This window comes from Poecilia reticulata, linkage group LG15 (assembly GCF_000633615.1).
Source record: "Poecilia reticulata strain Guanapo linkage group LG15, Guppy_female_1.0+MT, whole genome shotgun sequence".
Taxonomy (NCBI): Eukaryota; Metazoa; Chordata; class Actinopteri; order Cyprinodontiformes; family Poeciliidae; genus Poecilia; species Poecilia reticulata.
The window spans coordinates 7,931,212-7,958,988 of NC_024345.1; the positions used below are offsets into that span (position 1 = coordinate 7,931,212).

General features: G+C 41.1%; 1 protein-coding gene across 5 annotated transcripts in view; it reads right to left on the reverse strand.

Annotated features, from left to right (window-relative positions):
• LOC103476621 (protein kinase C epsilon type-like) overlaps positions 1-27,777 on the reverse strand; it is a 242,914-nt gene that overhangs the window by 114,376 nt on the left and 100,761 nt on the right. For 2 of the 5 annotated variants that reach the window (XM_008429092.2, XM_008429096.2), the window contains exons 3-10: positions 18,321-18,486; positions 16,779-16,813; positions 16,306-16,394; positions 15,983-16,115; positions 15,766-15,908; positions 15,518-15,617; positions 14,334-14,596; positions 14,083-14,256 (exon numbers count right to left, since the gene is read on the reverse strand). In XM_008429092.2, the coding sequence (XP_008427314.1) occupies positions 14,083-14,256; positions 14,334-14,596; positions 15,518-15,617; positions 15,766-15,908; positions 15,983-16,115; positions 16,306-16,394; positions 16,779-16,813; positions 18,321-18,486 (1,103 nt within the window). The remainder of the gene's footprint in view (positions 1-14,082; positions 14,257-14,333; positions 14,597-15,517; positions 15,618-15,765; positions 15,909-15,982; positions 16,116-16,305; positions 16,395-16,778; positions 16,814-18,320; positions 18,487-27,777) is intronic. The other 3 variants (XM_008429095.2, XM_008429094.2, XM_008429093.2) reach the window with 3 other exon arrangements.

Consider the following 27,777-nt stretch of genomic DNA (forward strand, 5'->3'; position numbering starts at 1 on the left):
CAAAAGTGCCGTTTTTGTTGGATCGTTGTCGTGTAAACGCCCCCTTAGTTAAATTAATAAGGACACACTAATGAACAGTCATTAATATTTATCTTAACGTTAGTTGACATAAACATTTACCTATCAAGCTCCAGCATAGTGTAGCATTTATGATGCTGCACTCATGCTAAAATGAGGTAATCAATATTTATCAGAAACTGTTTATCAGAAAACCTAAAGATAAAACTCAGGGAGGATCAGGATTGATTTAACACACCAGAGATAGAACAATTGTGTAAAAGGTGATTTGTACTGTAGTTGGAAAAATTATTTACAATTTATACAGGATAAACTTTCATCAAACAACTGATTCAACCTTCCATTAATTACAAACATTTCCAAATAAGATGATTAAATTCATCCAAAAATTTCCATATGCTGATAAATTTCATGCAAAAGTAGTCCAAATAGTCCAGTTCAGTTTAACCAGTTACCAATCCAAAAATCAACAGACTGAATCAGTCGTTAACAGGTAGATCAGTGTTTCAGCCCACCAATCTTACATGTTTTAGGGGTTTCCCCTCTGCCACACCTGGATTAAATCTGTGGGTGATTAACAGCCTTCTGAAGTTCTTGATGGCTGCAGAAGAAATCATGCAATCATCTAACTCAGCTGTTCTGGAATAGAGGCACATCTATATCCACTGCATGAAAAGTGGGATTTTCGACAGCTATTGACACCTAGTTCTGCCGTGCGCATGGAGATTGAGGGCTATTGGCAAGAGGTTTTTGTCAGAGTGGAAAATTGTAGGGCACTGCCAAGAATAGTCAAAAACGCTGTGTGTCCGTGTTCCCCTATCACCTCCCTCCCCTTGGGCCTAGGAGAGATTTTTGTATTTAAATGAAGTTGCTGGGAGCCATGCAAATGCAAATGAACTGTTGAACACGGGCCTTTTGACTCTCATTCCTGTTGTAGCTAACCCATTTCACCTACTGTTTACCTGTTTACTAGTTCCAGGACCTGGACAAAACCCCTCAGTGTTATTAATTGAGAAATAATTAGATTTAAGTGTAAAACAGGCATTAATGCTGAAAATGTTCTAATGTTACAAAGTCACACAAATGGAACAAATTTAGTGTGACATTCACCATCCAGCACTGAACACACTTAGCTCATCTTAGGGATGTAACCTTAACACTTAAGTGTGCATATCAAAGTACAATTTTCAGGGTAAATCTGATGATATATTGTCAACATTGCATGTCTGTCAAGCTCATCCAAGATTGTGTGGTGGAATGCAGACCGCTGTACACGTTTCCAAGAGAAGTGTTTTTGCCAATGTGAAAACACTGAGCTTTACATAAAGCATCAGTTGTGTCATCATGACAAAGTTCCAATCATTTGCACATGTAAAATTTTGGTCATTATAGTATCACAGGCAGATGTTCATGGCATACTAAGTTGTTGTTGACTCTTCTAAAATTGTCTCCTAATCTGGACTTTGTGATTAAACATTCTCAGTATTTAATCACAAATACTGGAATACTGGCTCAAAAAAGCGTGTATTCCAACATGTACTCCTTCAAATGGGGATGTAAATACATGTTGGTGTTGTAGTGCAATGGGCCAAACAGTTTAACACATTTTGAGACATCTGTAGGTATTGTTCAGTTATAGAAGTATGCCATGAAGAAGTATGTTTGGAGAAAGAATATTATAACAATAATCTGCTTTACCCATTAAAATATATTTTGGATGAGTGTTAGGAGCACTGAACATCTTAGTCTGGTTGAATTGATTATATAAAACAAGAATATGCATGATTAGATACAATAGACTTTTGTTAAATGTGATCTTACTTTGACATTCCTCCCATTTGAAGATTTATCATTGCACAACTTAATCAAAAATAATAATCAAAAAAACATGTTCCAGAGTGGTTCATTGTACATAAAGTATTTTTGTGAATAATATTCAAACTAATGTTAATGTTCATTGATTGCTTTAAAGACCCAGAGTCATGCTATATTGGACCCAGAGTCATGCTATATTGGACCCAGAGTCATGCTATATTGGACCCAGAGTCATGCTATATTGGAGTGGTAGTGACACCATTCCACATCACAATACAGGACTTAAGAAACTACAGATGATTTATCAGTGTTCAGTTGCGTAACTCTCGAGTTTAAATTGAAGAACAAAATGGTTGAAAGTGTGTGATACCTTCTGATATTTGTGTTCTTTTTTAAAAGTTTTGTTAGGCACTAATTATAACTCATGGATGATGAATCATTATATTTTGTATAAACTAAAAAGGAGACAGCTCAAAGTAGAATTGAGTAAACATCTACACATTTTAAAATCATTTTAGAAATTAATTATAATAAAAATAAAAATATACTGTCACGTAACTTTTGAATAAATAACTTTTTTGAATGCATTTTTTTTTCTGTCAACATTCATTTAACACTCCAGTCCAGTTGATGGCAGTAATGCGCTTTCATAGTTGGTCAAGCAACCGCCATTACTCCAGAGGAAGATTTGCACCGGTGCTCTTATTTTATGTCTATGGTCTATGATAGACATCAATAGACCCTTTTCACAGTGACGTCAGATAATGGCCGCCATAACTCGAAGCGGTGTATCTTTACTTCCGGTGTGCCTCGGGAAACCTGACTGAAAAATTCACGGATACCCATTATCTTAAGGATATAATAAAAGGTAAGGTTAATAATAACCGCATTTAAGTGTTAGATAGCTGTTATTACTCATTGTCAATTCACCATTCTTTGACTGTGTTTCTCCATTTGTTTTGTTGTCCATTTTTCTCAACAGTAGTTGACCTAACAACCTACCATATCTGAGATGGTCTTGTTCCTCTGTCCATAGCAGGTTCAGTCAATCAGCTGTGGGACATCTGCTGCCTAGTCAAACTATCATGGGCCTCTTGATTTAAAAGGAGAAACCAGTACAGAGCCTCCATTCTCCTGCAAGTCACATTTCTTGGATGAACGCTCACTACTGCAAGCAGCTGTGTTAGAAATGAAGTCTTTGTGCATCTATTCTGTAATTAATATCTATATGTATCTATTAATAAATGAATTGATGTTGTGTAGAGTTCTGTAAAAACCTATTGTAAATAGCTTCTCTTGAGTAATCTACATATGTGCAACTTTTACATTTAAATTGCTTTTTTGTAAATTTTACACATCTGGCAACGAAGTATGTGGAGGAGAGGACATGCTAAAATTAAAGCTGCCATTGTGGAACAAAGACATAAGGTTTGTGGCTGTTTCTTTAAAACATCTACTTAATAATTATATTAAACACTGTACATGGTTACTACATCACACAAACATAATTACTACAGTTAACAATTTAAGTCATGGATAGAGAAAATGTATTTAGAAAAGGCATATCAATTTTATTTCTACTGTATGTACTCAGGGTTTACAACTTAAGAAGACATCCATGTAGGGTCCTTGGCGGGTGCCAGTCTGCAGTGAACTGGTGGATGACAGAGGCAATGGTATACTGTAGTGAGCAGTTTGAAGCAGAAGTCCCACCATGAGAACCACAGGGTTTTCCCACCTGAGCACAAACTTCATGCACCACAGCAGAATCAAGTGTAACCTGTTAAGAGATATGAAGTTGTTATTCCTATGTTATCAATTTTCTACTGCCAAGTCTACAGTCGCAGGAAGACAAAGTATAAGAAACTTAACCTTCTAATCATAACATTTGATAAATATTCATTGGAAAAATGTGAAGTTAATGAGCTAATATAGATGGATAGATATATAGCTCATCACATTTCTCCAATGAAACGTTAATATCTATATCTATCTAAGACAGCGTCTTCCTCATGTCTCGATCGTAGCAAGAGTTTAACTTCTCAGGACGTGGTGGAGTAGAGGGTGTTTGGCATAACTGTTCAGTTTTGGACTAGTGGCTACAGGTAATGTCGCTACTTAGCGGGTGGTGAAACTAGCGTTAGTGAGGAGGGCTTAATACGATCAAGCATTTTACATGACCGGTGGCAACCCCAGTCTATATTATAAACATCTGATTAAGATTAGAGCCTAAATACGTTCCATTTCCAAAACAGGAAGGCTACGTAATGTTAGCCAGCTAACAAATTACTATTGCTATCCTAACATATCAACTAACAGCTAGAAAAAACCAAAACACATACCTTCGCAGTCAAACTGGTATCATTCAGCGAGGAATTTGTCCAGTTTAGATGATGTTGATGAAGAAAAATTGTTTGCAAATAGTGATATATCTTCAAATCATAAATGTGGAAGCAGCTTTAGAGTCCAGAAACAGCGTTAACTACACACACCGGAACTAAAGATACACTGTTTAGAGCCATAACGGGAGTTGTGTGACGTCATGTGAAAAGGGGTCTATACGTAGACGCCTCATGGAGCACTGAGTCCATCTTCTATGTGGCAGTCCACATAGCACAGAACTAACTTAAGGAGCTCCGATCGCCCTGATCGGAGCTCCTTAAGTTCTGTGCTATGTGGACTTGTTTCAACCGTTTTATGAAACAAACTTGATCCATTAGGATTACCTTCCCCAGGTAAGGACGAAAGATCAGAATTACTTGACTTTGTAGCCAGAAATTCGCTTCTAAACAACCGAAAAGTATTTCCGATGTAGCTAAATTGGCCCGAAATAACCGATGGTTGTTAGCGTAGCAGCTAACGTTTTCATACTGTTTTCTACTGAGAGAGCTGATGAAAAACCGCTGTTAGTGGAGAAGTTAATTAAAAACCAGAGGATTTTGTGAGTAAAGATCAGTCAGGATCAGAGCTGGAGCTGCTGTTCTTCAGTCTGTTTYCAGCTCAGCTTCACCATGTCGGTATTTAGCTATAAAGATGCTACGAGTCAGAGCCCAACATGCTGAAAATGTCTTTTTCTGAATGTGAAGGAAACATATACAAAATATATATCGTATGTATTTTCTATTACACTTTTGGATAATTTATCTTTTATTCTTGGCTTTAGCCTGTGAACCAGGACGTCTCAAAGTCATTGAAGTTCTCCCAGTGTGACCAGCAGACTGAAGCCCTGCCTTTGACCAGTGTTCCCATCCATCAATTTTCTTACACCCTTCTCCCTCAGTGGGGTCGGGAGGGTTGCTGGTGCCTATCTCCAGCTAGTGTACCGGCGAGAGGCGGGGTACACCCTGGACAGGTCGCCAATCTGTCGCAGGGCAACACAGAGACACACAGGACACACAACCATGCACACACACACTCACACCTAGGGGCAATTTGGAGAGGCCAATTAATCTGACAGTCATGTTTTTGGACTGTGGGAGGAAACCGGAGTACCCGGAGAAAACCCACGCATACACAGGGAGAACATGCAAACTCCATGCAGAAAGACCGGGGCCGGGAATCTTCTTGCTGCAAGGCAACAGCTCTACCAACTGCGCCACTGTGCAGCCCACCAGTGTTCCCAGTATAATAAATAAATATTTTATTCTTTCACTTTGTGTATTTTTAAATATCTAAATCTGAAGTATTAATGTATTAATACAACTTATGTAATGAAATAAAAATAATTTACTCTGTTRGAATTATTTTCACTCTTTGCTGTCAATAGCAGAGTTGATGTATACTGTAATAAATATTCTCTGGAAAAAAGTAAGAAAAACATACAGTTTAATGTTTGACAATGACTGATTTATAAATCAAAAGTAATTTCTCAATAACGTATAAAAAATAAATGCAGGAAAATTATTTGTTTCTTGTCTTGAAATGTTAAATGCACATTAAATTATGGAATTATGTAAATATATTCTTTAATAAAACACTGTAAAAGTGTGTCCGTTTATCAATTTCAATATAAAAGTGATCAGAATCATTTCTATCAAATAAAACATTGTGCTCTTTATTCATAAATGCCCCAAAACAATTAATCACATCAAAAGTTAGAAAATCTGTATTTAGTAATTTCTTTGATTGCCAAATATATTAATGTGTGTGAGAAAATGTGTCAATGGCAGGTATTAACTTAAAATACTTTGTAGAATGGCACTTTATAAAGTTCGATCCATTCACTTGTATTACCTTACTGGCACATATTCCACATTCAATATGGCGGACGCTGTTACGTATCGCAGCAAAGGGCCGGCCCGCTCCATGAGGCGTCTACGTATTAATGTCTATGGTGCTAATGAGTGCTACTGCTAAACATGAACGAAAATCCCCGTGAAATGGTGGAAAAAGTAATATTTCACGTTGTTACTAACTCTTACTGAGTCCACCAGGACGAAGTGAAATTCAGTAAGCTATGATTTCACATTTAGTGAATAGTGAACACTCGCATATTTGTAAGGAAAACTGATCTTCCGGTTATTTTATTTATTTTATTATAACGCAGTACAGCAAGGCAGAGTGTGGTAAGCAGTAGAGATCGACAACATGGCGGACGGAGGATGGATATCAGGATGGAGCCATGAAGCCGGTATGTATTATGTACAGTCATTGCGTTGATTCCCGATTGTACAATGGCTGGTTGAGAATAATTTTAACTTATTTACTTATGTCTTTTGGAGAAAGTGATATATTTGATACAATATTTTTTTTTATTTTACATTTATTTCCACAGAATGGGAGTCACATTTGTGTAAATCAGAACTCGTCAGGACTGTTCTGATGTCCATGATGAGGACAGAGATGCAACTGTGTGTGAGTATCTACTATTTTAGAATGTTGATATTTTATGCTTCGATACATAATGTAATTATGCTAATGTAATTATGTAATTATGTATTGACAATGCACAAAAATGTTTTCCAGCTGCATCCAGGACCTACTGCCAGTCATCCAGATGTAGCTCAAGAAAGAAGCAGGTAAGATCTAGAGATGTCACAATTCCTTGAATGATTAAAGTACTGTGATTTATTAAAATCCATCAAGGCAAATTATCTGCCTCACAGTTTGTTGAATTATGTTTTACTATTTATTACCAACTGCTTTTAATTCTTTTCTTCCAGTTGTTTCCAAGTGTTTTCTTTTTTTATTAAAGTTTTTATTTTCTCTAAGAATGTATTAATGTTTTTGTTTTGTTTTTTTGTTTTAATAATAAATTAATAATAATTAATAAAATAATTTTGCATACTAAGCTGGAAGTTGCCAAACAATTTCACTGTAGTTTCATAATGACTAAAAGATGCCTGTAGCTCATAATGATTGTCTGTTCTGTGTTAACAGCTGATGGAGGAAGGCAGAGAGTACTGGCAGCAGAGAAGGTGGCATTCTGGGAGGATGGCAGCTATGAGGGGGTGTCAGGATGGACTGTGGTGAGGTTGAGATACCAAATTCCCCCAACCAGGAGCTCAGTGATGTCAGGTCTATGCTACAGGAGAGACGTCGGGCCTGTCCTGAACGCAGCATAATGTTTGATCATGTTTGGACAAGAAAACACTGCCAGATAGTCCAGAAATGGACAAGCATCTATGTCTTATTTTGTGTGATAACAGTAAAAGAAATAAAATAAAGAAAAAAAAACTTCTGTGCCTCTTTTATGTTCCTCATATATGAACATGTTGCATATAAGCAATATCAAATGAATATGTTTTAATATAGCATTTACTTTTTATACAGATTTTTTTAAATACAGCATTAAAAATATTAATGATTAGGGAATGGTTTATTTATAAAGACATAAGTGCTGTCCGATGGGCACACATCAACCAACCAATCACATGTCAATGATGAACTGTGATGTCATCGTTTTTCATCCAATGACTGAGAATCCACGTGGATTTGTTGAAGCACCTTTGTATATGCTAGGCCAGGGGTGCCCAAACTTTTTGAGACCAAGATCTACTTTTTCTCTCACCAGCCGCCTGAGATCTACCTCATGACACAAAGACATAAAAATAGCAAATTAAACTCTATTGACTTATTTTATATGTGAATATACATCAGTTATAGCAGAAATAATAAAGTGACAGAAAACCTAATCCAGTTTCTTCCTCAGTGAGATTCTGACACTGGGAGCTGGTTACTGGTTTCTCAGTCAGAAGCTGGTTGCAAACCTGAGGGCAGCAGGTGTCAAGGTAGATCTGAAATTTGATTTTTCTCAATATGAGAAACTACAGACTGATAGGAGGAACCAAAGAGCCCAGTAAGGGTAAAGGCAAATCTTCTGAAGTCGGGATATAATTAATTTAATTCCACATAATTATCGTGGTAGAATTTGTTAAAACTTAATTAGATATATTTGTCCTATTTAATGTTTGTTGTGACGTATTGTCACGAACGAACGAGGTCGTTAGTCCAACAAGTTTGTCGTTTATTGAACGTTCAGAAACTACAGCAGGTGTGATGAGCCACAAAAAAGTAAAGAAAGGTAAAACAATCCGAAAAGACGATCAGCTCAAAACCACTCCTGCCCTCTTTATCTCCCCCCCCCCCCCCCCCCCCCCTTTCTTTTTTTTTTTTTTTTTTTTTGTCGTTTAAGCACACCCGTTGCCGTGGCAACCACCTACGCAGGCCCCGTTTACACGACAACGATTTCGGGGGAAAACGGAAGAGTTTTGTTGCGTTTGTAGTGTGCATTTACACGAAACCACCGAATGTTTTCTCTAACAACGGCACAGATAGAAAACGGGTTCCAGACCAGCTCATGCATAGTATGACGCAAAACATAGCTGCTTCCTACAATCCACAGAAGAAGAAACTACTCACAATGCTGGTGTTACTGTTTCCCCATCAGATACGGTTCCCTCAGCGTCTCTTCACCGCTCCGCACCGCCCAGGTGGCAAAATACACGGCTGCTCGTTCAGCGCTCTTATCTAGAGAACTACGGACCAGCCCGGCTCCAGACGAGTTTAACAGGGGGGCATCGACTTATTTTGGGGGTCAAAATGAATCTACGTCGCTGAACATAGACAACATCAGTAGCCTACAGGCTACTTGTTAACAAGCTTAGCGTGCTGTATTGATATTAGCTAGCTAGTCATATTTTAGCTATCATCACCTGCATCCAACAGCTTTACTCAACTCAGTCGGTTAGTTCGGGGAAAAAACTGTGCAGTTATTTACGTTTTGCTGGTTTGCTGCCATGATTCTAACACACACCTGCGCAGCAGCAGCAGCAGCAGCAGGTCTCCTTCGCTGCCTCACAGGTGTAAACCCAGTGCAAGCGTCTCAGCTTTCATGTTGCGTTTGAAGGCGGCTCGGAAAAACAAGTTACGACTTGTTAGCAACGGATTAAACTGTTTTAACTGCTGAAAACGGTAACAGAGGACACCGATATGGGAAGTGCGGGAACTCCTATTTTATCAAATTGATATAGGAATAACAGACTGTTGGCCATTCCAAGGTAAAAACAAAAAACAGCTTCCAGTCCGGGGCTCGCTACAGACACCGTGAAAGCTCAAAGTTATCCCACTTTTTCCAACTGCATGCGCCCTAATCAGACGCACACAATGCATGTTTTCTCAGCAAATCCACATGCCTTCAAGTACAACTGTTTTTTAAACACATGCGCACTTTCAAAGTTTCAAAGAACCTAGCACCAACTAGGCGCAGCGAGAGCATTACACGTTTTCGATGTGTACCGYTACTGTGTAAACACAGATCGTAATTAGAACGTTATCGTGTAAACGATCCAACAAAAACGGAACAAAAGTGCCGTTTTTGTTGGATCGTTGTCGTGTAAACGCCCCACGATTGTTGTCGTGTAAAAGCCAAGCAAAGATTATATTAAAAACACAACATTCGGTCCGTTACGATATCAGGTTTCCAGGCTTGATATTTATTTCTCGATTATTAATAAGCCTCTCATGAACACAGCGGTGGTTAAGTAGCTAATTTAAACTCCTGCTTTGCTCGTCAGTCAGTATTTGAGAAGCCTTTTTTTTTCTTTATTTTTTTTGTTAATGGAACCGAAACGCACTGAATTGCGCAACACCTTGTTGAAACAATAATTACTGAGATTATTAATTTTAACATGTTTCGTTGACTTTTTATAATTATTCTTTTTTAATGAAGCTACAAACGTTTAGGATCGTAGTGAACATTTTTGATAAGCCTGCAGAGGAGGAAGTGCTGGCCTCAGCGTCCTGGCGGCGATCAGTTTGTCACCTGCTGCCGAGATCGACTCAAAACCTTTCCGCGATCGACTGGTCGATCGCGATCGACCTATTGAGCACCCATGTGCTAGGCTATTCGTATGCTAAGTAGAGTCATTAACACCTCTCGCTCCCCCGCACCTCCACTCCCCCCTCTTGGGCTTCCGCAATCAACAGATTTCGTCTCCCGTGAGTGAAAATGCAAACTGTCGATTGCTGTCGGTATCTGTCGCTCACGAGCTGCGTTCGTGTCAGAATACAGGGTCAAAAATCCCACTTTTCATGCAGTGATCAGTAAGCACATTATAATAAAAACTGAAAAACAAGTGATTTGAAATTATTTAAAGACCAGCCAACCTTACACTTCTTTGTGCACCACATGCTCTCCTAGACCAAATAGGCTCTGCCCTATTTTTAAAAACTCAAATCCCACAAAATCTCAAAGGAATTCATACTTATGCCTAGAGTGCTGGGCAGGATAAAAAAAATACAAAAGGACACATGACCTCAATTATTAAAAATATCTGGTTTGCCCGAAAATAACCAAGATTACTATAGGCACAAAACAATGCAGTCATTTTTCATTAAACACATTTAAGATCAAAGTAATATTGCCAAACTTACCATAAAAGTGCTCAGAGTAGAATTTACTTCAGAAACTAGTTGCAAACAAGCCAGCTTCAAAGTGGCTGTTTGGTTGGACAAACCACTAGTGTAAAAAGGGGGACGTGGACCATTCCACTCTTTGTAGTGACTTGTAGATGTTTTTGTGTCAACACATTATGCACAGTCAGTAATAATATTTATAGAAAAGTAAGAAATTGTACAGAAAGAATCACAACCCATTGTTCTCAACATGTAGTGCTTAATTTGAAACATGACTGACCCCCACCTAGTAATAAAATGTTCTGATCCAGAGCTCAAGTAGGAGCTCAAGCAGGGGAGGTATCATCGTAGGATCAATAAGAACAAAGGAGTGTCTGCTGGTGTAAGTATTATTGCTTTGCTTTCTTTGTGTTTAGTGAATGAAAAAAAGAAATTCAATAATAAGCACCTCCATTATGAAAACCTTTTAGCCAAGTACAGCATAATGGCAGTACCGATACAACTTCTACACCTTGAAGCCTGTCTGTTAAAGTCTTACGTTAGCTGAACAGATCAATATGCAATGTGTACTGTATCTGACATACATTAAAGATTTTATTTTACCTGAAAAGGCTTATTACTAAACTGTAATCGTGTTAGCCACGCTAATCATGTTAGCCTCCGAGTACCGTGTATCAGGCCTAGGCACATACGAACATTTGCCAACAGAAGTCACCCTCAAAACCATGAATGCAAGACTTACCCAGCCTTGCAAGAACAATAGGCGTGAGTGATCTTGTCCACAGCTATATTTATGCTGAGGGTCTGAGGATCTGTTGTGTTCCTCATCGACCGGTAGCATTTAGCTGTGACGCGCACAATCTTGAAGGCATCGCGTGGCTCAAACACCTTGATGTCGTCCAGTCACGTGAGACTTTCGAGGGGCGTTTCTGGGCGGAGCTTGGTAAGGTCCATAGAGTTCGACCAGAAAACAATATTGATTCAATTACATATTTTCAACACTAGTTAATTGGCTAGAATTGGATGATTCTTTGATGGTTTATCCACCATCAGTCATCAACTTTAACCATAAATTCAACCTTTGGGATCATAATTCAACATTGAATTAACATCTTTTTCAAACAAGCCAACAGCGAAGTGGCTGTGTGGTTGGGACATCCCACTCATGTAAATGGTGGGGGTGGGCCGCTCCACTTCGTGTAGTAAGATGTAGATGTTTTTGTGTCAACACAATATGTACAGTCAGTAATAATATTTACAGACAAGTAAGAAAATGTACAGAAGGGAATCACAACCCACTGTTCTCAATATAGTTCTAATTTAAAACATGATTAACTCCCCCTCAATAATAAAATACTCTGACACGGATGGGGTTGAGGGGGAGGAGGGAGAGAGGGGAATAATTGAGGGAATGTTGAGGGGAGGACGGGGAGAGGAGAGTAAATGGGAGGAAGGTTGGGGGGAAAATGAGGAGGGGGAGTAAATGGGGGAAAGTTGGTTGAGTGGGTGTGTGTGTGGGGGAGAGTGCAGGAGAAGGGGTAGTTGGGGAGGGATGCAACAAACGGCATACTTTGATTCAAAATTGATAAGTAGTGTTTCCTAACACTGGTTCTTATCCCTTGTATGTAGAAATGGGGTCCAACTGACCCCACACACGTAAAATTTGTATCATTTTCCATAGTCCTCTAAGTTTGCCTCAGTTCTCACACGCACAAGGGTTAAGTCAAACTGACCAGCATGTTTTCAGTTCAGCAAAACCCTGTTAGTCAGCCATCAATTAAAATCGTGTGTGCCTAATTATGGAAATGCCTAAAACTTGCAAGACAGTGTGCCCCGAGGACTAGTGTTGAAAAACACTGGATTCAACATTGGAGTTTCAACTATTAAAATTCGACCACAAAACAACATTGATTCAGTGACATATTTTCAACATTAGTTAATTGGCTAGAAATGGATGATTGTTTGATGGTTTATCCATGACCATAAATTCAACCTTTGTGATCACAATTCAACATTGAATTAACATCTTTTGCAAACAAGCCAACAGCGAAGTGGCGGTGTGGTTAGGACATCCAATTCATGTAAATAGTGGGGGTTGACCGCTCCACTCTTTGTAGTCAGTTGTAGATGTTTTTGTGTCAATATATCACGCACAGTCAGTAAGAATTTTTATGGACAAGTAAGAACATGTACAGAAAGAAGTCTCCACCCACTATGCTCTATAGTGCTTAATTTAAAACTAACCCCAGCTCAGTAATAAAATGCCCAGAGCTCCGATGAGGAGGAGAAGAGGGGAAGGGATGCGGCAAAACAGCATACATTGATTCAACATTGATCAGACGTTAATCAGCATTTCATTCATTTAGATTTCAACCAAATGACACATTTTCAACTTTGGTTACTTGGCTAGAATTGAATGATTGATTGATGGTTGATCCACTGTCAGTTGTCGACCTCAACCAAAAATCAACCATTCTGACAATAATTCAACGTTGAATTACCATTGTGTGCTATCTGGGTACATTACATTCAGTTCATTCAATTTGGTCCCAGAAACTCACTGACTGTTAATACACACTGGTAACAAGTAACCCTGTGGTGTACTGGCGAGCTACCTAAAGTGTTCCTGCCTCTCGCTCTAAGGCAGCTGGAGATAAATAGGCTGGATGCATTTAATCTGGTTATCTTTGGCTGCTGTATACATAGAGCAAACACAAAACAAAATGGCTTCAGAGGTTTGGATGACTATTCAGTGGCCTACAACTCAGAAACTCTGCCAGAGTATGTAAACTTATGAGCACAACTCTGAGTATGGAAAGTGCAACAACACAGCTGACATTACATGTGTGATTTGTATATTTTAGCTTTTACAACACAATGGTTGAAAAAAAAAGTTATTAGTAGATGTTTAAATACCAAAGAAGATTGGATTAGATCATCTCTGTTCACAACAACTTAGTTGCTGCAAGTTCATCATGGAAATAAACCCTGAATATTTCTCTGGAGGGCCTGAGAATTGCATTTTTTCTTTGATAATTATTTATCTGTCTAAGAGATTCGTTTATTTTTATATATTAATATTAATGGTTAATTGTCTATTTTTCTATTAAAAACTCCTCCGCAAGTTAATCCATGTAATTGTCTGATATTATATTTGTCTAATTATTTTTACTAAATTAAATGTTATTTATATTTTGTCATTTATCTACCTGTAATGTTTGCTGTGAAGCACTTTGGTCAACTGAGGCTGTTGTAATTATGATATATAAATAAACTTTGACAGACTTTCTCCTTCTATTTGAGAGAGCTGTCCACAAATATCTCCAGATTTAACATGGTCTGACATTGCCCTCCAGTGGCATGGAACTGTCCCTGCATGCGAGTACCCCTTACTTTAGTCTGGAAGCAGCAGAAGAGCTGGGTCAGATACGGGTGCTTCCTGGCCAGCGCCAGGATCCTCTTCTCCGTCATGGTGCAGTCCACGTCGTCATCCTGCAGGATCACGTCCTTCTTCAGCACTTTGACAGCGAACACCTCGTCGGTGCCCTTCAGTTCGGCCAGCATCACCTGATTACACCACACTCACAGTAAGAGGGGAACACCCGCTCCAAACCTCTCCACTCTTCCCAATCTTTTCCACCAACCTTTCCGAAGCTTCCTTTCCCCAGCACCTTTATGAACAGGAAGTCGTGCAGGTTTATCCTTGTTATCTCAGGAGCGCTGTGACCTTTGACCTCGCCATTCTCCTGGCTTCTCTCTTCCTTTACCCCACTTCCATTGACGCCCCCTGTGCCTCTTTCTCCCACCGTCACTACTGTCGATGGCGAGGACATTGGGTGTGCTTTGTGCTCCTCTCCGCGGTGGTCGAAGGACAGAGCTTTCCGGATGTTCTCCAGCTCCTTCACATCTGCAGAGAGCCAAATGAAAAGAGGTATCGTTGCCCAGAAGTGCAAACCACATCAACAAATCACTAGACACAACTGCAGATTGAAAAACAACACTAACTAAGCAGAACTGCAAATTAAGAAAAAACTAAAATTTTACCAAAGCGGAACAGTCCAGTCCCAGTGGGAAACCCAAATCATTGTTGACTGGATGATTCCACTTTTGGCGTTAGAACTGGAAGTTAATCTGGTGTTTGTTGAAAACATGAATGCTATCGATGATGCAAACATGTGACCATCTTTCTTCCTATCTAAGCAAAGAATGCCAGAATAATTTCTAGGTCTAAAATCAAGTGTTGTTGTCCAGTCAACCGTGTGTCAGGTTACCCACTGAGATTGACCTCTTCCATTTTGTTACTGTGCTTTTTTTTTATTTGTAGCTTTGATTAGTTAATGTTGTTGTGTTTTTGTAGTTGTGTTTAGTGATTTGTTTACACTTCAGGGCCACCATACAGATGAGCTTGTCATAAGGTGGAGGTGATAGTGGTGAGAACGAACGCTGATGACCCAGGTAGAGATGAAAAATGATGGCTTTAATGAAAAAATCCACAAAACCAAACATCTAAACATACAGGCAGCACCGAGAAGAACGGAAGGCTAAAAGGTTCACGACTGAACAGACTGGCACAGAGATGATGATGAACAGCATTAGAACAGGACCCGACAAGAGACAAAGATAACAGGTGGACTTAAATACACAGGGAAGGTAGTCAGGGAATGAGACACACCTGGGAAGCAATCAACAGGGAAGACAGGTCAGGGACAGGGCTAAACACAGAAAACCTCGAAAATAACTACACAGAAAATACAGAACACAACAGAGCTATGATGTGCTTAGTTCAATACTTCAGTGTATGGGGTTGCTGTGAGATGAGGTTCCCTACTTTGATCACATGGAGAGGTGGGGGCGGACCTCGAGTGGTCCTCCTCTGTCTGATGTAGCTCTGATGGCAGCTGCTGACGATTATGAGTCTGAGGAAGCTGCTTAACACACACATATACACGCGCGCACACACCCACACACCCTGTGTTTTATTGAGTTAACATGTTTTAATTTCAATAATTATCAAATCCGGTAAATGAAAACACACACATTTAGTTTCTCAAAGTACAGAAACTAATTAGTCTCAACCTTTTTCCGCCTCTGGGTGCTGTTGGAGATTTTATCTGGTGTCAGTCCAAGATCTGAGAGGACGGTTGCAATTCTTCTGGCATCCACTCCACATGTCGGAGCGACGTTGCTCTCGCATCGCCTGTGTACGTTCACTTTACATACTGCAGCACAGACAGAATAAAGCTCACACACCTGATAAGGCGAGAAGAAGCGGTGTGGTGAGCTCCAGGTTTACCTTTACACTGGAGTCCCTGTCGCAGCAGGCCCCACAGCAGGGAGCCGCAGTGGTCGCAGAAGGTCAGAACTTTAAAGTTGTGAATGCTGAACTTGTGCGGGACGTTGACACTGAACCTCTGAGACCCAACCTGCTGCAAGAAAACCAGCATTCTCTGTTAAATACGTCTGGAAATATCTCGAAACCTTCATTTTGTGAGGAAGGCTTTCCATACTTCTACAATAAACTGACATCTAACAAAAAATAAAAACAGAACCCTAAGTATGAGATAAAAACAGAGCTTTGAGTTCCATGATGTTTTTGTAGGAAACACCACGTCTTACTTCTCCGACTGTGTCGTCCTGCTTCTTCATTCCTGCACACTTGGTAATGATGAGCTCATGGCAGCGCTTATGGACGACACAGGTACAAACTGTAGCAGCAACACACAGAACCAGAACCAAGTGTTTAGTTTCTAAACTCCTCTAATCTGGAGGAATTTATTATAATTAATTGTCTTGTTACATAAGTACCATACATTACAAGCTGATGAAGTACAAAAGTCAAAGTTCAAAGAAAAACTAAAAAGCACGTCTAACACCTAAAATCTTTTAAAACCTTCTTAAAGATTAAAAAGTCTGGTTTCTTTACATAAAGTATAAAAAGTGAAAAGTGAACTTTTGCATAATAGTGTTAGTTAATTTCTTAAGACACCAATGATGTTCACTTTATTTATGAATGAAGTAAGTTACAAATTGACCTTTCAGTATGTCACTGGTGGTACCTTTAAGGTCATTATAAAGGAAACGGACATTACCTTGACACTGGTAACCTTGTTTTCCTAAAACGCCCCTGCAGAAAGACAGACATGTTAGAAAAAGAAAACTCACAAAGACTGATGAACATGTTATCAAGACATGCTGAAAAGGGTTGCTGACAAAAACAAAAAGCAGGCATATACATTTCATAAATTAAGCTTTAAATTACAAAACACAGGGCTGTACAGTGGAGCAGTTGGTAGAACTGTTGCCTTGCAGCAAGAAGGTCCTGTGTTTGATTCCCGGCCTGGGGTCTTTCTGCATGGAGCTTGCATGTTGTTGTCCAGTCAACAACATGCAACATCCATGTGCATGCGTGGGTTCTCTCTGGGTACTCCGGCTTCCACCCACAGTCCAAAAACATGACTGTGGGTTAATTGGTCACTCTAAATTTTCCCTAGTTGTGAGTGTGCATGGGGTTTTGTCCTGTCTGTCTCTGTGTTGCCCTGCGACAGACTGGCAACCTGTCCCCCGCCTCTCACTCGAAACTTTTGCTGGAGATAGGCACCAGCACCCCTCCTGACCCCATTAGGGACAAGGGTGTACAGAAAATGGAAATGGATGGGTGACCAAATGCAACAATATTTACTGCCAGAATACCTACTAATCCAAAAGTATTAAACCTAGAAAAGCACAATTGACTTTTTATTGTTTTTTTTCTACCAGATAAGATATTTTATCATAGACTTTCTCCAAATCAAAAAGAGGCATTGGAGCTACAGCTCTGGAAGAGAAAAGCACAGCTATGAATGAATAATGTGTCATCTATTCTTGACAAGAAAATAGTTCTAACGGATTCTTAAACACATCTCTGGATCCATACCAATATAGCAAAAACAACAGAGGAAGCTTTCGAAAAACATTCTTTGTGCCAGAAAATGTGGGTACAAAGTTCATGGCAGGTGTCATGTCAGTGCACACCCCTTCAAATAACGTGTTACCCAAGCATTTTTTAGTTTCAGTTACTCGAGAAAAAGGCGTTCAACTTGCAAAAAAAGGAAAGTAAACCTTCAATTATTCGACATGTTGGAGTGTTTTCTTGTCGATTCACCTCAGCAGGTCTAAACACTGAGAGACTCAAGCAAAGTTCTCCCCCCTGAGAAGGGGAGAACTTTCAAACGCTCTCAGAACGCTACGTAGTTCCATGTGAATGTGGCGAACGCAGTCCTTCGGGATGGAAACAAACACAGCTGGCTTTGTTTGTGACCCCTCCATTTCACAGCATCGCCCTGTGCTCGTGTGTAAAAACAAAAGGCGCAGGTTAATGTGAGGAGCTGGGTGAAGCAGGAAACCAGGAAAGATCTGGTTGTTGTAAAGGCCGCAGCTGGTCTCCAACACAGCATGTGCAAAGCACTATGCTTCCTTTCATCTGCCTGCAACACCGTCACCCTTCCCATCTGATTTTAATGACCATAGAGTTTGATTTTCAAAAGACATGCAGGTGGTAGAAAATAACATTTGAATTAAGTTGTATTTATCAACTCAATGAAGACTCCACTGTTCCAATGTATTAATTCAATGTTTTGAAGTAAGATTCTGACCAGATGAAGTCCCTGCAGTGAGAGCAGTAGGTGGGCTGCCTCAGGTAGGTGGCCATGAACTTGTGCCCGTTGACCTGGTGGACCCTCCGCCGAACAGCCCCCTGCCGCTTCCTGGGTCGCATTCGCTGCCGGAAAACCCGCTCCTCATTGTTGGTAGAGCCCACCTCTGCAAAACAAAACCAACATGTTACATATGTGATGCACTATAAGTACCAAGAAAATCACCCTGGCATTAAGCAATGTCTACATAGCTACCAAGTATAGTGATGAATGCTGACCTTAACTTTCAGAGCCACATAAAGACAGCTACAAAGTCGGCCTTCTATCACCTGAAGAACATTTCCAAGATCAGAGGACTAATATTCCTGCATTAGAGGAACTCATCCATGTATTTATCTTTAGTCACATTGATTATTGCAATAGTGTCTTTACGCTTCCAGAAAACTGCAAAACTGCTAAAACACTGAGTTCCTTTAAATCAAGGCTAAGAATCCACCAGGTTATAATTTTCCTTGTTTAGTAGTAACTGGAACATTGATCAACATACTTGATGTCTACTTGCTTGATGGTTTTGATGATAACATTTGACAAAATGTAATGCATATTGCTGGTTTCCTAACTGGTTGCTGTATTATGTTTTTTGATGGTGCAAAACACTTTGAACTGCATTGTTGCTGAAACTTGACTTGATCTTGTCCTCCTCCAGACATCATATCTCCAGTACCGCCGCAGGATCTTGGTGTTGCCACAAGTCATGCATGCTGCTATGCTGCACTGCAGCAGCTTGAAGTGGGCTAGGACAGCCAGAGACTGCAACATAATCCGCAGAAAGCACAGGATCTCCAGGCTGGTGAATCTGTTGGAGATGTTGGCCTGGGCGGCTGCTCCTCAGTCATTAACAGCTTGTTGAACCACTGCAGCTTGAGCTCAGCATGGAGCCACATGTCCAGCCTCAGTACGTCTTCATCAGCCACCTTCAGCAGCTTACCTCGAGATTCGGCCACGTTGGTGGAATCGTTCACCTGGCAGGCAATCCTGATGAGGAAGTTGACCACAGTGTCAGCACATTGCTTCTCCACATGTTTGCTAAGCATGGTCTCTGCTCCTGGCATGGACTGGATGCGACTAAACACCATAAATACGCCACCGATGGCCTTTCAGAACCGCTTGACGCCTTGCCCGGTCTGGACCAGTTCCAGAGACAGTCCTCTCATTACGGTCTCATCGATGGTTCCCTCACAGGGCATGGGCCTTCAGTTTGGGTCCAGTGCAGACGTCACAGGGAACTTCTTCAGGTTTGGCAGCTTGTTGCTCTGAGCTACTGCTGGCATCCTGCTGAGCTTCATGGCTTTGGACCTGGACACCAGCTGCTGGTCCTTGATCCTCTGCAGCCTCCATCAGAGACATCAGAATGACCTGGATGAAGTTCTTCATCACCTCCATGCTCATCATCGACAGCCAGGTCTTCACCAGATCCAGGCTGATCATCATGATCTCACTGGTCACTTGACTTGCCTTGATGATCCCCAGGGTGGCTTGCTGGAGGCTGAAATGTTCCCATATTTTCTACAGTGACCGCATGAAGACCAAGATGAGGCAGACATGTAGCTGCAGGCCAACTTGAAGAAAATTAGAGTTCCAAACATCTGGGTGGGGTTGGTGTGGCTAGTTGCTTGGGATAGCAAGGAGTGAACGGCCCACAGCCCCCTGTCACAACTAAATTTATTCAAGAGTAAGGTGATCACACATCTTAAAAATATGGCATTGCTAATAAAAATAAAAAAAAATTTCTGTCTTAATGTAATTCTAAACCAAAATTGCTTGAGCATTATGAAAATATTGACCGATTTAGAAGTAACAATAGAGGAAAACTTATCAGCAGAATAAAATGAGCATAAACAATTCGCAAGACTAGTCAATATCTAGAACCTCCCCATACTAAATTATCATTTCTTCACTGGATGGAATAGTGATGTCGTCAGGTCCCAGGGAGTCCTCCGGAATTCCGAGTGCATTCCTCATAGGCCTCTGTTTCCTACTTTGTTTCTCCTATCGACGCCAATGCTGTAATCGAGAGATTACAGGCATCTCTTGATGCCTTGGCAGGCACTCTCCTCTTGATAGCTTTTCAGGCCCCCGATGCCACTGCAGGCAGTTCTTGAAGCCTTTACAGGCATTCTCATCTTTCTCTGTCCATGCCTTTACAGGCACTCACCCATGCAGGCGTTTCATTCCCCAGCTGTCACTCTCTCCATCACTCTCTATCGATGCTCTTGCAGGCAAAGACTTTATTTTGTCAATTACACTTTCTAATACCAGTCTCTCTCTGTGTGAGTCTTTTCAGGTTGATTTGGAGGTACAAATGGATAAACTCAAATTGATGCTTTAAAAGTCAAATAGAAATGAACAATCACCAAAAAATATAGGAAATATACATAGAACTAATTACAAAGTTACATAGTAAATAAGAAGGTCAGAATAACACCTACACAAAACACATTAGACCCTGCTCTGCATCAAGTACAGGTAGAAAACATTGCTGTTTCAGAAAAAAATTAATAACTTCACAGGAGCAACTTGAATGTCACAATTAAGTGTAAATATAATACTGATGTGGACCATGTAAAACTGGTGCTACATCATGTGTTTTTAAAACTACTGTGCTAACGCACTTCAGTTAGCTAATTGGAGTGCAGAACCATTTGCAGATGGTTCTGCAAATGCCCATCGCTGACTTTTAAAAAGTAATGGGGTTTGGATAATTTTTATTTTAAAATGGAGTTTTATCTAACCAAAACCATAAAACAGAAACCAAATTGTATTTTAAATAAGCTGTCTTGGCAGCTGCAGCAGACTTCTTTTTTTTTTGCATTCATTTTGGAGACCCCAATACGAACATAGAATGATTTCTGACATGTTAACAAGACATCAATTTTAAACATGCTTGAAGGAAGTAACTACTAGTGATGGGTCAGCGCATGCGTCAAGCCCATAGACCAAATCATGTGTTGGTGTGAGTATTGCTTTCAGCAAGTCACGTGACCGATACAGGAACTGTTTCAAAATGACACTGAGGCGCCAAATTGTGTTTATAAGGAAGCGAATCTGTCAACGGGATGCATTTGCCAAAATAATTATTGATCTTTTACGGTACTATGGAGCAGCCTCAAGGCAAACGAAATACAAATGAAGGCAAATGCTTCATGACGCCTCATCTACCCATCACTAGTAACTACATTCCTTTAACAGTAGATTTTGGGATTTAGGTGTTTGAGGCCCTTCATAGCAAAGAAACCCTGAATGTTGGGTATGTTTAAAAAAAACTGGACATCATTTGAAGCAGACGCAATCAGTGATAGCCAGTCAGGGCTTTAAAGGGAATTTATGTAAAGTCCAAGTAAAGCCACACCAGTGTTCAATAACTAACATCTAACTTCTGATAATTCTTGATTAGATAAAATTGTGCAATGACTTCACTTCTTCGTGTACCTTAAGAAAAAAATAAAAATTCTCCTACTGAACTCCAGAATACAGTTTCCCCAAGGCAAGCATCAGGAAATTGAATGCTGCCCTAAGGAAACTAGTACAAAGGCAACTAACAGCAACAAAGGCAAGTCTAAACATCTGAACGGAGCAGATGAACTAAATTAGATCAGATCTGCATAGACAAAAATAATTAATATTTTCACGAACCGTCGTGAGCTTTGAAAATGACTGCCTTTTCACAGCATTTTTCATTTGGCTGTTATTGCTGCTGCGAGGTGTGTGTGTTCAAAGTCTTTCCATGGCCTGACAGGATGATTCCACACTCAGACAAGAGAACTATTCCAAAGCCTGTTTCTCTGAAGCATCACCCTTTACACATTCTTTCCTCCCCTTTCTTCCATCTTGCTCCTTCAGAGAGCAACATCACCATAGTCTAGCAACTGACAGCTATCGCCTTGCAACACATTGAACTTATTAGAGAAGAGATGGAATGGTACATGTATTTTTGCTCACACCTTGGTCTTACAACTGCCAACCTAGTTATTGACAGGTTAGGTCATCAGGGTCTCACACCCTTCCTTTGGAGAAGAAAGACTTGTCAGAGTCCTTAACATTTTTAGAGACCCCACATGGTACTCCATGTGCTTTACATTTTAACTCATGTAAAGCACTTTGAATTGCCTTGTTGCTGAAAATGTGCTATATAAATAAAATTACCTTACCTTACTCATCTTGTGTGCTGCTTAGTTGCAAATGACCAACGACGGGTGTACAGTGATCCCTCGTTTTTTGCGGGGGTTGCGTTTGTAATAGAAAATTTCATTTTCAGTCTTAATTCATTCTTGAAGGAACTGATGATACTTTTTACCATTCATTTACTTATAATATCTGCTTTGTTTTTTTCTGCAAGATGTGTTTGTCCATTAAATAAGTTTGCAAATAATGTTAAGATGTTTCTACAGCTGTGATAGCAGAAGAGACCTGAAGGCATCTTGGGTAAAATGCTTGATCTGATAGTTGTCTTAAAGGACTGATGTGTGGAATGTAGTTTGTACCCTGTTTGACCTGAACCCATGAACTGACAAAGAAGTGTTAGAAGTTCCTCCTGAAATCCTTATCAGTTCTCTTTCCTGCCATAAGATCATCTCCTCCAAGAGGTGAGAGATAGTTCATGAGGAGGGGGTCAGGGTGTTTATGTGGCCATCTGGCAGTAGAGATAACATCAGACTTTGGGAGGGTCTTTGTCTTGCTGTGACTATATAACGATGTGATGTGTGTTGCTCAGGGCTCTTCTACTGACTGCGCTCAGTGAGAAGGGTCTTCGAACGCTTTTGCCTTCAAATAAAGAAACTTAAAGACAAAGATTAATCTTTCTCTTATTATTGAAACAGATTCTCATTCCTTGATAATGAAATTTCCATAACACGTTCCGAAAATAACCCGGGATAAGTGGAATCCGCGAAGTAGTTACCTTTAGTTTTTACAATTATTATACAGCATCATTTAGACAAGATGGCGCCGGTGTGTGTGGCTGCTCGTCTGTCATTCTCACGTTTGTTTATGTTTATACTGTTTCTGACTTGTGTCATCTATGGAACTGAATCTCTGCTGGTGTATAATCACAACACACTACTGGACTTCCAAACTTTGGTCCATGATATGGTGTTATTTGATGTTGCTGGCCAACAATCCTTGCCCCTGCTTCTGTCGGAGATTAGGAGTCACCTGTTCCGGGTTTCTGCGCTGCTTTCACAGTGGAGATGTCGTCGTCGTTGCAGTAGACGAAGCGGCCGGCTGGTGAAGCTGAAGTTTTATCTGACCCACTGTTCTGCTTTTACCCAATCATCGCATGGATCATTTCTAGGCTCTTGGGTGCCTCGCCGTTTCTTGGATCCCATTGATGTCTGCTTGGTGCCCGTGGTCGGCGTTGAAGCCCCTCTACACCGCCGCCATTGCCCTTCCCGGCTCAACATGCGCCGACAGTGTCTCCAAAACCTGAGACCGCTGTGCCGAGTTTCCAGACTTGTTGAAGCCCAGGATCCAGCTCCTGTCAGGATTGGCCCGATAAACGCCAATCCTATTCTTCGGGACTTTTTCAGTAACCAAAACCTGGATTTTCTGAGTGTGACTGAGACGTGGCTGAGTGTTGGTGAGTCCAGTGCTCTATCTGAGCTTTTACCAGCGGACTGTTCTTATTTTAATTCACCACGGGCTTCAGGGAGAGGGGGAGGCACAGCGACTGTTTACAAACAGGACTACAAATGTAAGCAGTGTTTTTCGACAGACGTCATTCTTTGATTCTTTGAGTTTACGTCATTTGAGTTGAGACACGTAAACCCAGTTTTCTGTGCTGTCGTTTACCGGCCCCCAAAATATAATAAGGATTTTATAAGTGACTTCTCTGACTTTTAGCTGCGATTATAATTAACTATGAACATGTTCTTATTGTTGGAGACTTCAATATACACGTGTGTTGTCCTGATAAGCCTCTGGTAAAGGACTTTTTAAGCCTTCTGGACTCCTTTAACCTGGTACAGGCCGTATCCGGCTCTACACATGAGCACGGACATACACTGGACCTGGTTATTTCCTGCGGTCTGCCTGTGACTAACCTGGAAATGTGTTACTCTGTGTTCTCGGATCACCTGCCTGTTTTATTCAGTGTTAGTTTGACACCTACTGCAGTTAAAACTTCTGCTGCTGTTCGGCGCTGTCAGATTATTAACCCTTCCACGGCCACTCAGTTCTCTACTGCTTTTCTTCAGCTCTGTGGATCATCTGACTTCCTCCACTCTGATACAGAAGAGCTCTGGTCCTGGTTCTATTCTTCCTGTCAAGCCATTCTGGACTCGGTTGCTCCATTAAAAACCAGGCAGCCAAGGATTGAACCTGAGCCTTGGTTTAATGACAGAACTCGTGCTGTAAGGAAAGAATGCCGTCGTGTTGAACGCAGGGGAAAAAGGATAAATTGCAGGTTACTTTTCAGATTTTAAAATACTGTTGGCGTCTCTACCAGAGCACAGTTAAAGAGGCAAAAAGGGAATATTTGGCAAATATCATTTTCTCAAACAGCCATAACCATCCATCCTTCCATTTTCTTCCGCTTATCTGCGGTCCGGTCGCTGGGGCAGCAGCTTCAGAAAGGGGGCCCAGACTTCCCTCTCCCCAGCCACTTCTTCCAGCTCCTCCGGGGGAACCCCAAGGCGTGCCCAGGCCATCTGAGAGACAGTCCCTCCAGCGTGTCCTGGGTCTTCCCCGAGGCCTCCTCCCGGTGGGACGTGCCTGGAACACCTCACCAGGGAGGCGTCCAGGAGACATCCTCACCAGATGCCCGAGCCACCTTAACTGGCTCCTCTCGATGTGGAGGAGCAGTGGCTCTACTCCAAGTCCCTCCCGGATGACCGAGCTTCTCACCCTATCTCTAAGGGAGAGCCCAGCCACCCTGCGGAGGAAACCCATTTCGGCCGCTTGTATCCGTGATCTTGTTCTTTCGGTTATGACCCAAAGCTCATGACCATACATGAGGGTGGGAACGTAGATCGACCGGTAAATCGAGAGCTTCGCTTTTTGACTCAGCTCTCTTTTCACCACAGACCCCCTGACCTGGAGAAGGCACTCTACCCATTTCCGGCTCAAGACCATGGCCTCGGATTTGGAGGCACTGAGCCTCATCCCGGCTGCTTCACACTCGGCCGCAAACCGCTCCAGTGAGAGCTGCAGATCACGATCTGATGAAGCCAACAGGACCACATCATCCGCAAAAAGCAGAGATGAGATCGTAAGGCCACCAAAACGGATCCCCTCAACACCTCGGCTGCGCCTAGAAATTCTGTCCATAAAAGTATTGAACAGAATCAGTGACAAAGGGCAGCCTTGGCGGAGTCCAACTCTCACTGGAAACGATATGTATCACTACATATTAAAACCACAACTGTATATTACATTTTAACTTTTTTTTTCATTTAGGTTTTACAAACAGAAAAATAAAAAAGCAATATGGCTGTTTTATCTACGTTCTTACCCTCATCTATGGTCATGAACTTTGGGTTATGACCGAAAGAACGAGGTCCTGGATACTTGCGGCCGAAATGGGCTTTTTACGCAGTGTGGCTGGGCTCTCCCTTAGAGATAGGGTGAGAAGCTCTGTGATCTGGGAGGGACTCAGAGTAGAGCCACTGCTCCTTCATGTCGAGAGGAGCCAGTTGAGGTGGCTCGGGCATCTGGTCAGGATGCCTCCTGGACACCTCCCTGGTGAGGTGTTTCGGGCATGTCCCACGAGGAGGAGGCCCTGGGGAAGACCCGGGACAAGCTGGAGGGACTGTTTCTTGGCTGGCCTGAGAATGCCTTGGGATTCCCTCGGAGGAGCTGGAACAAGTGGCTGGGGAGAGGGAAATCTGGACCTCCCTTCTTAAACTGCTACCCCCGCGACCCAACCCTGGATAAGCGGAAGGAAATGGATGGATGGATGGATGGATGGATGGATGGATGGATGGATGGATGGATGGATGGATGGATGGATGGATGGACTGTTTTATTTCTAGGATGGTGTTATGAAACAGAAAAACCAAAAAACAAACCAAACAAGAATTCTGTGTCCATGTTTGCTACATTTTCTTCTACCTGTACAGTATTTCTTCCCACCACATGCAACAAATTACTGGGGCTTGGCTTAAATAAATCTTATTTTATATGTTTGCCCCATGTGTTTGTGCAGCTACTAAGAAAGTGTAGCATGGGTTTGGACTCAAGTTCACATTTTAGGCGACTACATTTTGCTTTTTTCTGCCCAGGGCCCAAGTCATGCTAAGGACCACCACTGTTGGTTACAATTTTCACCTTTTTTACTCCTATTTTTCTCTCTCATTTTTTGTGTCTTGAAAATCTTCAAACAAACCAAAAATATAGTTTTGTAATTCCATTTAAATGGCCGGGACAACATTTAATCTATTGCATTAAGCTCAATTAAAATTTTACTTGTTTTGACAATAATCCTTTCCTAGTTGAGAACAGCTTGGCCAAAAGTTTTTCTAGAGCTTTTAACCAAAGGCAGTAGTTTATTATCCTGCTGTGCCTGTGATTTCTAAGTGTGTATTAAATTTAATAGGTTGCATGCAGCTCTACGGACTGACTTTTCAACCATCTGCTCTCTGCTATGCCAAACACATACGAGTGCTATTTCACCAGATCTCACTCCTGTCCACAGTGGGATGTGCAGTAAAAGGAGTAGAGGCACGATAAAGGTCACAGAAGTCCAGAACTAGTTTAAAAAGAAACCATGAAGTGGATATTTCTGTCATCCTGAGCTGGCCTGCTGTTCATTCTGTCCCTCTTCTGCAATGATGTAAGCACTCCATTAGAGAACACACTACTTTACTAATCAGTTTATCACCGCACCCTTCTCCTCTCTGCCCTTTTCTTCCACAGATTCAGTCCCACATATTATTGTGTGCAAACATCCAGAATTACTTTTTTAAGATATTGTATGGTTTATCAACCATACAATTTTATCAACCATTGTTTGTCATACCATACAATATTACACACACACACATATATACATAAACATTTGTGTGGGTGTGTGTGTGTGTAATATTGTATGACATGACAAACCATACAATGGTTGGTAAACAATTGTATGGTTGATAAACAATACATATCAACCATAAATGTGTACGGTTGATATGCTGAAAAGTTGTTTATTTCCTCCTTTCGTCCGAGGAGAGAAAATGACTGAAGAAGTGAGGAAGAGGAAGGAGGAAAAAAAAAGGCCAAATTAAATGTGATGACTTAGTTCAAGCTGCAGCCCTCCCAGCCAATCCAATCTGTGGATGTCTTTAGGGAGAAAATCAGCGGCATCACAGACCCCTCCGCCTTGCGCGACTGCTGTCAGAGGGAAGGCTAAAGACTGGGAGGTGTGTCGGTGTGGAGGAGGGAGCGTGGGGGGAGGAAAAAGAGAGGGAGGATACAAGAT